General features: G+C 37.4%; 1 protein-coding gene across 1 annotated transcript in view; it reads right to left on the bottom strand.

Moving 5' to 3' along the window:
• Positions 1–13,419, bottom strand: part of COL14A1 (collagen type XIV alpha 1 chain) — a 209,517-nt gene that overhangs the window by 141,951 nt on the left and 54,147 nt on the right. The window contains exons 6-9 of the mRNA XM_032415699.1: positions 12,303–12,458; positions 11,354–11,473; positions 6,175–6,339; positions 3,203–3,364 (exon numbers count right to left, since the gene is read on the bottom strand). Of these exons, the coding sequence (XP_032271590.1) occupies positions 3,203–3,364; positions 6,175–6,339; positions 11,354–11,473; positions 12,303–12,458 (603 nt within the window). The remainder of the gene's footprint in view (positions 1–3,202; positions 3,365–6,174; positions 6,340–11,353; positions 11,474–12,302; positions 12,459–13,419) is intronic.

The following is a 13,419-nucleotide window of genomic DNA, read 5'->3' as shown; positions in this document are numbered from 1 at the left end:
ATTATAGCATTTAAGTAATTAGAAAAAGAGGGAACATTGCAAATCAGTAATCCAAGTTCTCAGCTCAACAATCTGGAAAAGTATGAGCAAGATAAACTCAAAACCAGTAAAAGAAACAAAATAAGAAAAATAAGAGCAGAAATGAATGAAATTAAAAACAGAGGAAAAATAGAGAAAATCAATGAAACCAAGAGCCAGTTCTTTGAAAACGTTTTTTGTTTGTTTGCTTGTTTTGTTTTGTTTTAAGAACAAATCTCTAGCAAGGCTGAGAAAGAAAAAAAAGAGAGAGAGAGAAGATAATAATTACCAATATCGGGGAAAAAAACCAGAGACTATCACTACAGACCCTACAGACATCAAATGAATAATAAGGGAACAATACTATGAATAACTTTCCACACATATAATCTACAAATTCTATGGAATGAACCATTTCCATGAAAAGCTGAAAGTCTCACCCTAAGATGGGGAATAAGGCAAGGATGTTCACTCTCATCACTCTTATTCAACACAGTACAGGAAATTTTAGCCAGTGAAACAAGGCAAGAAAATAAAAAGCACAGAGATCAAAAGCAAAGAAATAAAACTATCCCTATTTGCACAGTATATGATTTATCACCTACATAGAAAAATCCCTGAAAATCTAAAGGAAAAAAATCCTAGAATTAGCAAATTCAAATAATAAGGTCATAGGACACAAAATAAACATACAAAAATATAATTGTATCCGTATATACTCACAATGAACATATGGACACCAAAATAAAAAATAAAATATAACTAAAATTCCCCAAAATAAAATTAAATACAGAGATGTAAACAGAACAAAACCTGTATAGAACTTGTATCCTGAAAACTACAAAATGCTGATGAAGAAATCAAAGGATATCTAAACAAATGGAGGAATTTACCATGTTCAAGGACTGGAAGAATCCACACAGTAAGGATGTCAGTTCTTCCCATGTTAATATTTGATAATTGAGTATTGATTTAATGCAATTCCTAACAAAATCCCAACAAGCTTTTTGTAGAATAAAGATTTCTCTAATATTTATATGGAAAGGTAAAGAAAGTAAAATAGTGAAAGCAATTTTCAAACAGAATAATCAAGTGGGAGAATTCAGTCCATCCAATCTCAAGACTTATATAGCTATAGGAAATTAAGCTTGTAGGATACTGGAAGAGGGTTAGACTCATAGACCCAATAGAACAGAATAGAGAATTCAGATATAAACTCACACAAATTTCCCCGACTGATCCTTGACAAACGTGCCAAGCAATTCAATGGCAGAAATAGAGCATTTTCAGGAAGTAGTGTGTGAGAATTGTACGTTGATAGGCAAAAAAACCCAAAAGCCTTGATCTAAACTTCAAATCTTCTACAAAATTTTAACCTGGATCATGGACTTAAATGTAAAACATAAAACTTTTAGAATAAAAATACAAAAGAAAATTTTTAGCATTTACGGCCAAAGAGTACTTACTTAGACTAGATACCAAAAGCAATAACCATAAAATGCAAAATTGATAAATTGATAAATTGGACCTAATCAAAATTTAAAACTTTTGTTCTGCAAAAGACCTTGTAAAAAGGTCTAACAAAGGATTAGCATCTAGAATATAAATGAAGAATTGTCAAAACTTAACAGATAAAAACTAAACACACACACACATTCATCTAATTAAAAATTGGCAAAAGATATGAACAGCCTAAGACCAAATACAGATGTAAAATAAGCACGCAAAAAAGATCCAATTTCATTAGCCATCACATTAAAGCCACAATGAGATACCACTACACACATATCAGAATGCCTAAAATAAAATACAGTAACAACAACAAATATTGGTGACCATGGTGACCATGCACAGAAACAGAATCACTCATATATTGCTGGTGGGAGTGTAGAATGCTGCAGCCTCCCTGGAAAACAGTGTGGCAGTTTCCTAACTAACACTAAGCTAAATTAAACATGCTGCTACAATATGATACAGCAATTGTGCACTCCAGGCATTATCCCAGCGAAATGAAAACTTATGTTCACACAAGAACCTGTATGTGAACATTCATAGCAGATTTATTTGTAACAGCCCAAAATGAAAACAACTCAGATGTCTTCCTTTCTCTTTTTTTATAATTTTATTTTATTTTAATTCAATTAATTCACATATACTGTATTATTAGTTACAGAGGAAGAATTTAGGGATTCATCAGTTGTGTGTAACACCCAGTGTTCATTCCATCACGTGCCCTCCTTCATACCCATCACCCAGTTACCACTTCCCCCCACCCCCACCCCTCTAGGGACCCTCAGTTTGTTTCCTATGGTTAAGAGTCTCTCATGCTTTGTCTCCCTCTCTGGTTTCATCTTATTTTTATTTTTCCCTTCCTTCCCCTATGTTCCTCTGTTTTGTTTCTGAAATTCCAATATGAGTGAAATCATATGATAATTGTCTTTCTCTGATTGACTTTCAATGTGTCCACAGTTAAGCAGACTGTGGTTCGTCCATATCATGGAATATGACAGAGCAGTAAAAAGGAAAGAGCTACTGATAAATGCAACAAGTAGGATGAATTGTCAGGAAATTATCCTGAATAAAAAGCCAGTCCCCAAAGAGGACATACTGCATAATTCCATTTACATAATATTTTCAAAATGAAAACTGTTTAGAGATGGAACACCGATCACGGGTTGTCCGGGGTGAGGGAGACGTTGTGGGGAGGAACAAGTGAATGGGGCCGTAAGAGGACAACAGGAATGATCTCTGTGGTGATGGAAGTGTTCTGTACTTTGGCTCTCAATTCCAGTATCCTGCCTGGGATATTGTACTGGAGTTCTGGAGTATCTCACCATTAAGGGGAACTTGGTAATGTATACACGATCTCTCTCCATCTTATTTCTTATAACTTTATATGAATGTACCATTACCTCAAAATCCAAAGTTTAGTTAAAAACAAACACTCATGATGGTCCAAATGCAACACCATGGAGAAAATGATCTAGTGGTTAAACTATTCCTCCCTCAGTGGGCTGTCAGTATATTCCCTTTCTACTCTCATGACTCACGTCTTAGGGGAATAAAGGGCTCTATTTAGAAAGTCAACATGAAAAATGATAAGAATTTTCATAATCCACAATAGACATTTGGGCAGAGTAATATCCACATGAACAGAATGACTGCCTTCTGTTGCTCGCTTTACCTTTGATCTCCCTGTCCTGTTCTTCCACCCGGGAGCAGACAGTCCTCGTCAGGCTCTCCACAACTGTGTGCATCAGGTCAAATTCGGCAACATTGTAGACATGAGTGCTGTCTGGTTCAGAGGCGATCTCCTGTAGTTCGTTCTCATCTGCGTTTTTCACCCCTTGCATTGAGGACAAGAGGGAGGGTCATGACATTCGTGCCCCATTTGAAAAACCAACCTCCGTGAGCCTGTCCTGAGCCCATTGTAACCCCCCTGCAATCGAAGCATCTGCTACTTTAAAGAGGTGCATCTCATGTTAGATTGTTTTGTAAAAATCACCTTCAGCATCATTTTTAAATGATTACATCCTAATTTTGTTCGGTGTATCTTAACAGGAAGATAATAATGTCTGTCTTGCATGAAGAGTGCAGAAGCAATAGTAATTAAACCAGCCTTCTAAACTATCAATACCTTAGGTTTCAATTTCTAGAAAATAAGTTTACTTAAATTAAGAGCTACTGTTAGAATAAAAATTATATATATAGAAGTATTGTTATTACTATTTATAGTGTTATTATATAGCATTAAGAGACAGCTTGGGAAAAAAATTTTAACATATTCAAGTACAACTGGTTGACTAGTAACCACTGCAATTTTGCTAATGCAAATAGGGAAGTTCTGCTTTTCCCACAATCTTTGTGGAATTCCATTGCTACAAGTCAAGCACAATGCTGGGTGTTTGGAATGCAGCAGGGAACAGAGGGAGACAGAAAATCCTCAGCTCCCATGCAACTTTCCCCATCTATCTTAGCAGTGGATGCTAACACTTAAAGTGTACATGCTATGCCCCAGGAACTGCGGTGCTTTATGTATATGAACACATTTAATCCCCACAATCAACCCTAGGAATTTGGTACTATTGTTGCTCTCATTGTAAGGTGTTGCACAGAAACGTTAATTAACTTGCTCAAGGAAACACACCAGTGAGTGTACAGCTGGGATTCCCACCAAGTAGTCTAGATCTAAAGTCATATGCTCTTAACCACTATATCATGCCACCTCTCAGAAGATCGCAAATTAAAATGAGTAAGTGAAACTATAAATAGAAAAGGAAGGCACAGAGTTGGGTTTTATGGGTGCGGAGGTAGATTTCTCTTCCCCAGGCTTCAGCAAACAAGGAGCCTTTCTTTATAAATCCATCATTGCAATCACCTAAAGGTATTTTTTTTTTAAAGGTGCTGTGGAAGCAGGGAAGAGAGATTACCTAGGGCAACATGAATGACTTCTCATATGCCTGGCTGTGCCATTTGATTTATCTTCTACCCTTGACATATTGAGTGACACAGTGTTAGTTGTCTCTGAACTATGTGCTTTAGGGGATTATAAGATAATAAATACTAATGATTTCCAGGTAATTTCCAGAGAAAAAGTCCAAATTACATCTGTGAGTTCACTTAAAGTTTTGTTTAAAAACTTACCCATTCATTATGAACAAGACCACAGAATGGAAATTAAACACATATATTAATCCCATTAGTTTATTGTATAAAAAGATTTCCTCTCTTGGACAAAAGGATGGTAAAATAAAAAATAAAAATTAGATAAATTTCTCTGATGTTTCTTGCCTGATAGACTTCAACAAAAGCTTCTAAAATGTACAGTTGGATCTGTGTCCACAGGAACAAAAAGCACCGAGTACATGAAGAGACAATGAACTTAATATCAATAATGCTTTTGATGGCTTTTAAGTAAAACCAGCAAGTTTGTATTCATATATAAGAATATTCTATGAAAAAAAACCCTCTAACTCCAATAAAAACAACAGAAAGTATATTTTAAGGAAGATAGCCCCAAATCTCTACTATCTCTCTCTTACCTTTCCAAACTAAATAGTTTGTTGCAAACAGCTTGGAAAAGAGAAGAAAAGGTCATCAGGACTTGGAAGGAATTTGTTCTGCAAGGATTTTGCCTTCCTTATCTCTGTGGCCCAGCACCCACCACAATGCCTGGCACAGAGCATGTAAGCACAAACTTCTTGAATGGAACACTCTATAAACCACATTTCCAGTAGAAAATCTAGGAAGGGGTCAGATGACTTGTTTCTTGTTTGGGGATTTTGCTTTGTTTTGTTCTGTTTTGTTTTGGTTGGTCTCTACTAAGTAAAAGACTTTCCTGCTGCCAAAGAAACTGTAAATATTTTAATCGAGAGCAAAGTTGCATCATCTAAATGTTTTGCAGTTATTTGGAATGTGTGCCACATGTATCCTTTTCCACAAGAACAGTACCTTATAAAGAGTTCATCTCAAAGAAATAATACTGCATATCTAGAACTTTAGGTTTTCTAAATAGTTGCAGGACCTGAATTCCTTGGAAACAATGAACTGGTTTCTCCCTATACTACCGGAGAAGAGATTGCTATAAAGTGATACTAAAGAGAAAGTCCTGGTGCCTGGGTGGCTCAGTGGTTATGCATCCGACTCTTGGTTTCAGCTCAGGTCATGATCTCAGGGTCATGATCTCAGGGTTGCGAGATCAAGCCCCAAGTCGGACTCTGTGCTCAGCGGAGAGTCTGAGATTCTCTCTCCCTCTCCCTCTGCCCCTCCCCCCTCTCTCCTCTCTCTCTCTCTCTCAAATAAATAAATACATCTTTACAAAAAAAAAGAGAGAGAGAGAGAAAGTCTTCACTAATTAAAAGCTAACAAGCATGTACCTAATCTTTGCATGCTACTTTACGCTTTTCACATTTTATGGATGGCATCTCATCCAGAGATCCTCACACTATAGGGTATATGAAAGTTACCACCACTTCCATCTTAAATGTAATGAAGTTGGGCTCAGGTCACAAGACTGGCTACAACTAGAGTCAGGACTAGAAACAGTCCAGGTCTCCTGGCTTTCAATGAAGTGCCCTTTGCATGTACAATTACAAATTGTTTTAAGTGGTTGTGTGTCTGTGCCCATTACTGAAATAGGACCATGATAACACATACCTATGGCGAAGAGTTCTACACCAGATTCACGGAGGTTTCTAGATGGTGGAATAATATCATCTTGGGACTTTCCATCTGTGATTAAAATGCCAATTTTGGACACTCCAGTCCTTGCTCCTGCTTCTGGTTTAAAGCTATTTTCAAAAATGTAGTTCAAAGCAAGACCTGGGAGAAAACAAGAAAAAATAAACACAAACCAATCACCTCTAATAAAAAGTCTTCCAATTCTGCAAAATTAAACCAAAATATGAGTAACTTATTGACCTAAATTTTTTTTATTAATTAAGATTAGAGGGGTGCCTGGGTGGCTCAGATGGTTAAGCATCTGCCTTCGGCTCAGGTCACGATTCCAGGGTCCTGGGATCGAGCCCCACATTGGGCTCCTGGCTCAGCAGGGAGCCTGCTTCTCCTTCTCCCTCTGCCTCTCTCCCTGCTCATGCTCTCTCTCTCTGTATCTCTGTGTCTCAAATGAATAAATAAAATCTTTAAAAACAAACAAACAAACAAAAATCTAAAAAAAAAAAAAAAAAAAAAGATTAGAGCAGAGATCAATGAGTTAGAAACCAGAAACACAGTAGATCAGATCAATGACTCTAGAAGCTGGTTCTTTGAAAGAATCAATAAGATCAATAAACTACTGCCCAGACTTACCCAAAAGAAAAGAGAAAGGACCCAAATTAATAAAATTATGAATGAAAGGGGAGAGATCACGACTAACACCAAGGAAATAGAAACAATTATTAGAAATTATTATCAACAACTATATGCCAATAAGCTGAGCAACCTGGATGAAATGGATGCCTTCCTGGAAACCTATAAACTCCCAAGACTGAAACAGGAAGAAATTGACAACCTGAATAGGCCAATAACCAGTAACGAGATTGAAGAAGTGATCAAAATCCTCCCAAAAAACAAGAGTCCAGGGCCTGATGGATTCCCTGGGGAATTCTACCAAACATTCAACGAAGAAATAATACCTATTCTCCTGAAGCTGTTTCAAAAGATAGAAACAGAAAGCTTCCAGACTCATTCTATGAGGCCAACATTACTTTATTCCCCAAACCAGGCAAAGACCCCATCAAAAAGGAAAATTTCAGACCAATATCCCTGATGAATATGGATTCCAAAATCCTAGCTAATAGGATCCAACAATACATTAAAAGGATCATCCACCACGACCAAGTGGGATTTATCCCTGGGATGCAAGGGTGGTTCAACATTCGCAAATCAATCAATGTGATAGAACACGTTAATAAGAGGAGAGAGAAGAACCATACGGTCCTCTCAATTGATGCAGAAAAAGCATTTGACAAAATACAGCATCCTTTCCTGATTAAAACTCTTCAGAGTATAGGGATAGAAGGAACATTTCTCAAGTTCATAAAGTCCATCTATGAAAACCCCACAGTGAATATCATCCTCAATGGGGAAAAGCTGAGAGCCTTTCCCTTAAGATCAGGAACATGTCAAGGATGCCCACTCTCACCACTATTATTCAACATAGTACTAGAAGTCCTAGCAATAGCAATCAGACAACAAAAAGAAATAAAATGTATTCAAATTGCCAAAGAAGAAGTCAAACTCTCTCTCTTTTTGCAGATGACATGATACTTTATGTGGAAAACCCAAAAGGCTCCACCCCCAAATTACTAGAACTCATACAACAATTCAGTAATGTGGCAGGATACAAAATCAATGCACAGAAATCAGTTGCTTTCTTATACACTAACAATGCAACTATAGAAAGAGAAATTAGAGAAACGATTCCATTTACAATAGCACCAAAAACCGTAAGATACCTCAGAATAAACCTACCCAAAGAGGTAAAGGATCTATACTCTAGGAACTACAGAACACTCATGAAAGAAATCGAAGAAGACACAAAAAGATGGAAAAACATTCCATGCTCATGGATCAGAAGAATAAACATTGTTAAAATGTCTATGCTACCCAGAGCAATCTATACCTTCAGTGCCATCCCGATCAAAATTCCAATGACATTTTTCAAAGTGCTGGAACAAACAATCCTAAAATTTGTATGGAATCAGAAAAGACCCCGAATTGCCAAGGAAATGTTGAAAAAGAAAAACAAAGCTGGGGGCATCACATTGCCGATTTCAAGCTATATTACAAAGCAGTGATCACCAAGACAGCATGGTCCTGGCACAAAAACAGACATATAGACCAATGGAACAGAATAGAGAGCCCACATATGGATCCTCAACTCTATGGTCAAATAATCTTCGACAAAGCAGGAAAAAATATGCAATGGAAAAAAGACAGTCTCTTCAATAAATGGTGCTGGGAAAATCAGACAGCCACATGCAGAAGAATGAAACTCCACCATTCTCTAACACCACACACAAAGATAAACTCAAAATGGATGAAAGACCTCAACGTGAGACAGGAATCCATCAAAATCCTAGAGAAGAACATAGGCAGTAACCTCTTTGACATCGGCCACAGCAACTTCTTTCAAAATACATCTCCAAAGGCTAGTGAAACAAAAGCAAAAATGAACTTTTGGGACTTCATCAAGATAAAAAGTTTCTGCACAGCAAAGGAAACAGTCAACAAAACAAGGAGGCAACCCACAGAATGGGAGAAGATATTTGCAAATGACACTACAGATAAAGGGCTGTTATCAAAGATGTATAAAGAACTTCTCAAACTCATCACCCAAAAACCAAATTATCAAGTCAAAAAATGGGCAGAAGACATGAACAGACACTTCTCCAAAGAAGACATACAAATGGCTAACAGACACATGAAAAAATGTTCATCATCATTAGCCATCAGGGAAATTCAAATCAAAACCACACTGAGATACCACCTTACACCAGTTAGAATGGCAAAAATTGACAAGGCAAGAAACAAAAATGTTGGTGAGGTTGTGGAGAAAGGGGAACCCTCTTACGCTGTTGGTAGGAATTAAGTTGGTACAGCCACTTCAGAAAACAGTGTGGAGGTGCCTCAGAAAATTAAAAACAGAGCTACCCTATGACCCAGCAATTGCACTCCTGGGTATTTACCCCAAAGACACAGATGTAGTGAAAAGAAGGGCCACATGCACCCCAATGTTCATAGCAGCAATGTCCGCAATAGCCAAACTGTGGAAAGAGCCGAGATGCCCTTCAACAGATGAATGGATAAAGAAGATGTGGTCCATATATACAATGGAATATTACCCAGCCATCAGAAAGGATGAATACCCAACTTTTACATCAACATGGATGGGACTGGAGGAGATTATGCTAAGTGAAATAAGTCAAGCAGAGAAAGTCAATTATCATATGGTTTCCCTTACTTGTGGAACATAAGGAATAGCATGGAGGACATTAGGAGAAGGAAGAGAAAAATGAAGGCGGGGGAAATCAGAGGGGGAGACGAACCATGAGAGACTACGGACTCTGAGAAACAAACTGAGGGATTTAGAGGGGAGGGGTGGGGGGGGGGATGGGTTAGCCCGGTGACGGGTATTAAGGAGGGCATGTACTGCATGGAGCACTGGGTGTTATACAAAAACAATGAATCTTGGATCACTACATCAAAAATTAATGATGTATTGTATGGTGACTTATATAACATGATAAAATAAAATTTAAAAAAGTTTTTTTATTAGATATGAATTTTCATCTTCATTTTTATAATGACCTTTTTTTCTTGACAGATCTGATGAAAACCTAAAATCTATCAGAATAGAGGTAATATGAATAACTGAATAGTCCATCATTTCAGAAACTAGCATTTACAAAGAACATTAAATTCATGGCCAATCAATGTTGACAGATCTGTGTACAAGAAAATGTAAACCTTTATAATTTAGGATGAAGCAAGAATACCCACACAGAAGCAACAGTCCCAAATATTATCAAAAATTTGTTTATGATGGTCTAAAGGACCAAAAATTCTCTCGGTCTCTTTTTTTAGGGATAGTGGAAGCAGATCCAAAATGATCACCGAATTCCTGCCTTTTGAGCATAACACTTTTTATCCAGAAAAAGATAAGAAATGCTGCAATATTGTTATAAGATTTGAGTTTAATGAAGTTTTTTGTTGCATTAACAAAAAGATTATGCCTCAAAGTGGCAAAGCAATTACCAAGATTTCAATGGTTTACTTAAAAGTCAATGATAGCATCGCTACTATTTAAAATGAGCATCTGTACTGTGCACTTACAGAAGTAAAGAGCAGGTACTAAGGTTAAAACCTGTGACAACCCTTTGTGGTTGGAATAATTATAATCTAAATATTCTTACATTCCTTGTTTACCAAAAATACTGGTGAGCCAAAGACCCATAAATATTTTTATGATAACTACTGATTGCAGAATAAGGGCAAAGAAAATACCTTCCTTGAAAATAAATAAGGTAGAAATTTGTTTCCATTTAAAGATGGGGTGGCGGGCGCCTGGGTGGCTCAGTTGGTTAAGCGACTGCCTTCGGCTCAGGTCATGATCCTGGAGTCCCAGGATCGAGTCCCGCATCGGGCTCCCTGCTCGGCAGGGAGTCTGCTTCTCCCTCTGACCCTCCCCCCTCTCATGTGCTCTCTCTCTCATTCTCTCTCTCTCAAATAAAATAAATAAATAAATAAATAAATAAATAAAGATGGGGTGGCTAGGGGTGCCTGGATGGCTCTGTTGATGAGTGTCCAACTCTTAATTTCGGCTCAGGTCATGATCTCAGGGTCCCAGGATCAAGCCCCATGTCAGGCTCCACTCTCAGTGCAGAGTCTGCTTGGCATCTCTCTCTGCCCCTCCCCTGACTTGAGCTCACTCTCTCTAAAATAAATAAATATAATCTTTTAAAAAAATTATTAATTAATTAAAAAAAATAAATGATGGGGTGGCTAGAGGAGAACCCAAGTGAAAAGAGGAAGGAAAATGAACTGGCAAAAGCTAAGACGGCCAGCCCCCCTAAGACTGTCAGCCTCGGCATTGCTCCATCTCCTTCTGGCCCAACCACGCCCTTCTGGGGACATTACATTCAGGTAGCCAAAGGAATGGCACATCTGGGTTTTAGTTCTTAAGGCTGAGTTTGAGAAAAGAGCCATCTAAGAATTTCAGATTTTAGTTTGGTTTAAAAATACTATGCCAAGTCTTACAAAGTGGCAGAATGAAGAAATGAAATGAATCTTTGGCAAGATACGTTGCTAAAAACACAAACTGAATGAAACATACCTGTTAGTGTATTTCCTCCCTTATAGGGTAGATTTCGGACCGCTTCGATGACCTCATCTTTTGTGCTGAAGGCATTCAAGTGCCATTCTATTCGGGGGTCGCCGCTATACTGTGCAAGACCTGGTAAAAAAAGATGAGACAGCCCACCCAGAAATGATGGGTTACTCAAAGATGTAGTGCACTGTTTTTGAAACCAGAGTAATAAAGGGCCTGATCTTTATAACAATTCTTTCTCTGCTTCACTGTGTATTTTCAAAAAGAATTCTTGGCATCAATTTAAGGAATTAGTTTGGACATATCTTGGAGCAGGAGGAAAGTACATATTTTCTAGCCATTTAGAAGTAGCACCTAATTAGGTACTTGGTATTTAAAAAACAAATCTGATTATATTTGTAAATAAAAGGTCTAGATTTACTGGTTCATTTTTATCCTCAAAGGAATGATTTTCCTTAATGGCTATATAAAAGTGAAACTATGAGACTCTATATGATAAAGTGGGATATACTGCTCAAAGATTTATAACTTTTTTTTGATCTTAGCTGGAATTAACTTGGCAAAGATTATTTTGTACTCTAAATCTATTTCCAATTTCCAATTTTCTTAGTTCAAAATTCCACTGGATTCAGCTGTTTCTTTTAAATAAAAAGAAAACTTCTACCTGAAAAATTCTTAAACCAGTTGCAACTTTAAAAGTTACTATTTTAAGGCACAGAAGATTTTGACTTTTTAGAAAATTAAAATGTGTTCAATAATTAATTGAATGACAGCATCATTCAGTGTAAATTAGTAGGAAAAGATATTTATTGATCCAAACTTGTGCTCCTAGAAATATCACCACAGCTGATCCTATAATTCTAAAAGCCGCTCTCTAAAGTTTTTGAAATCTCTTATGAAGCTTCCCAGCATATTTACACTGACAGCTGACTTCCGCTAATAACAGAACATGTACCAATTCGTGTCTTTTCTGAGTCCACGTTGAAGGCTGTCACCAGGTTCTCCAAGAAAAGCCGAACCAGTCTGAAGTTGAATCTTCCAATACTCCATGAACCATCAACCAGGATCACAATATCAGCAATGGCTGGAGTTTCACAGAAAAACTTCACTTCTGCAAAGCGCAACCCAGAAAATGATCTATATCGCTGCTGCGATCATTTTTTTTTTAAAAAGTGATTCTATTTTATATCTTTCCGATAACTTAGTGCTAATTATACAAGAAAGTTCCTACTAAAGCAACTGCGTTTTTACAACCTTTCCCTTAAATGCATTCTTACTAGGAAAAAAATATGGTAACAGCTAGCAGCAGTGAGTGTTCTGGAAATAGTTAGCAAAACACTGGCAGGTTCACACCGTTCTGGCAACTCAAGCCTTCTGTGTATTTTAGAGTAGTGTCTGCGAAAAATCATCCAGCTTTGGGTTTTAGCCTGTAGATTCTTTCCAGGAAAGGTCTTAGCCACCAGTGTGAGGGAGTCAGCAGAGATGGGACGATGGCCAGAAGGCAGAGAGGCGGCTCTCCTGTTCTGATAAGCCTATGTTGGCGGAAGTGATAGAAACGAAATAGGGGCTTCCTGAATCCCAGGAAAAATCACAGCCGTGCATTTAATCTAAGAAAGGTACACAGTGTGATGTGATGAGCACTGGGTGTTACATGCAACTGATGAATTACTGACTCTACATCCGAAACCAATGATGTACTATAGGTTGGCTAATTGAATGTAAATAAAAATTTAAAAAAAAAGAAAAGAAAAATATACAGATCTTTGCTAAAGTAGGAAGGGTTTGTGGAAGAAGAAAATTGGAAAAGGGCCCGGGAGTTTCCCCATATTTAAATTCTTACGCATATTGTATCCATGTGACAATAAGGTTTTGTCCCTAAAAATCATTTAGTAATTGATTTTTTAAATGGCTCAATTAGGTTTTAGAATAAGGAGCTAGAAAAGATGCCCAGAAGCCAGAGTAAAACTACCCTAAGCTTTACCCATAGAAAAAGTCTCAGCCGGAATGATCTTTGCAACAAAGGAAGACACTGTCTGATAAGGCTGGGTTTGTGCTTGACTAGGTGTCTGTCC

Source organism: Phoca vitulina, unplaced genomic scaffold (assembly GCF_004348235.1).
Source record: "Phoca vitulina isolate PV1807 unplaced genomic scaffold, GSC_HSeal_1.0 scaffold18, whole genome shotgun sequence".
Taxonomy (NCBI): Eukaryota; Metazoa; Chordata; class Mammalia; order Carnivora; family Phocidae; genus Phoca; species Phoca vitulina.
The sequence above is the reverse complement of the archived record's forward strand: the minus strand, read 5'-3'. Positions and strand labels throughout refer to the sequence as shown.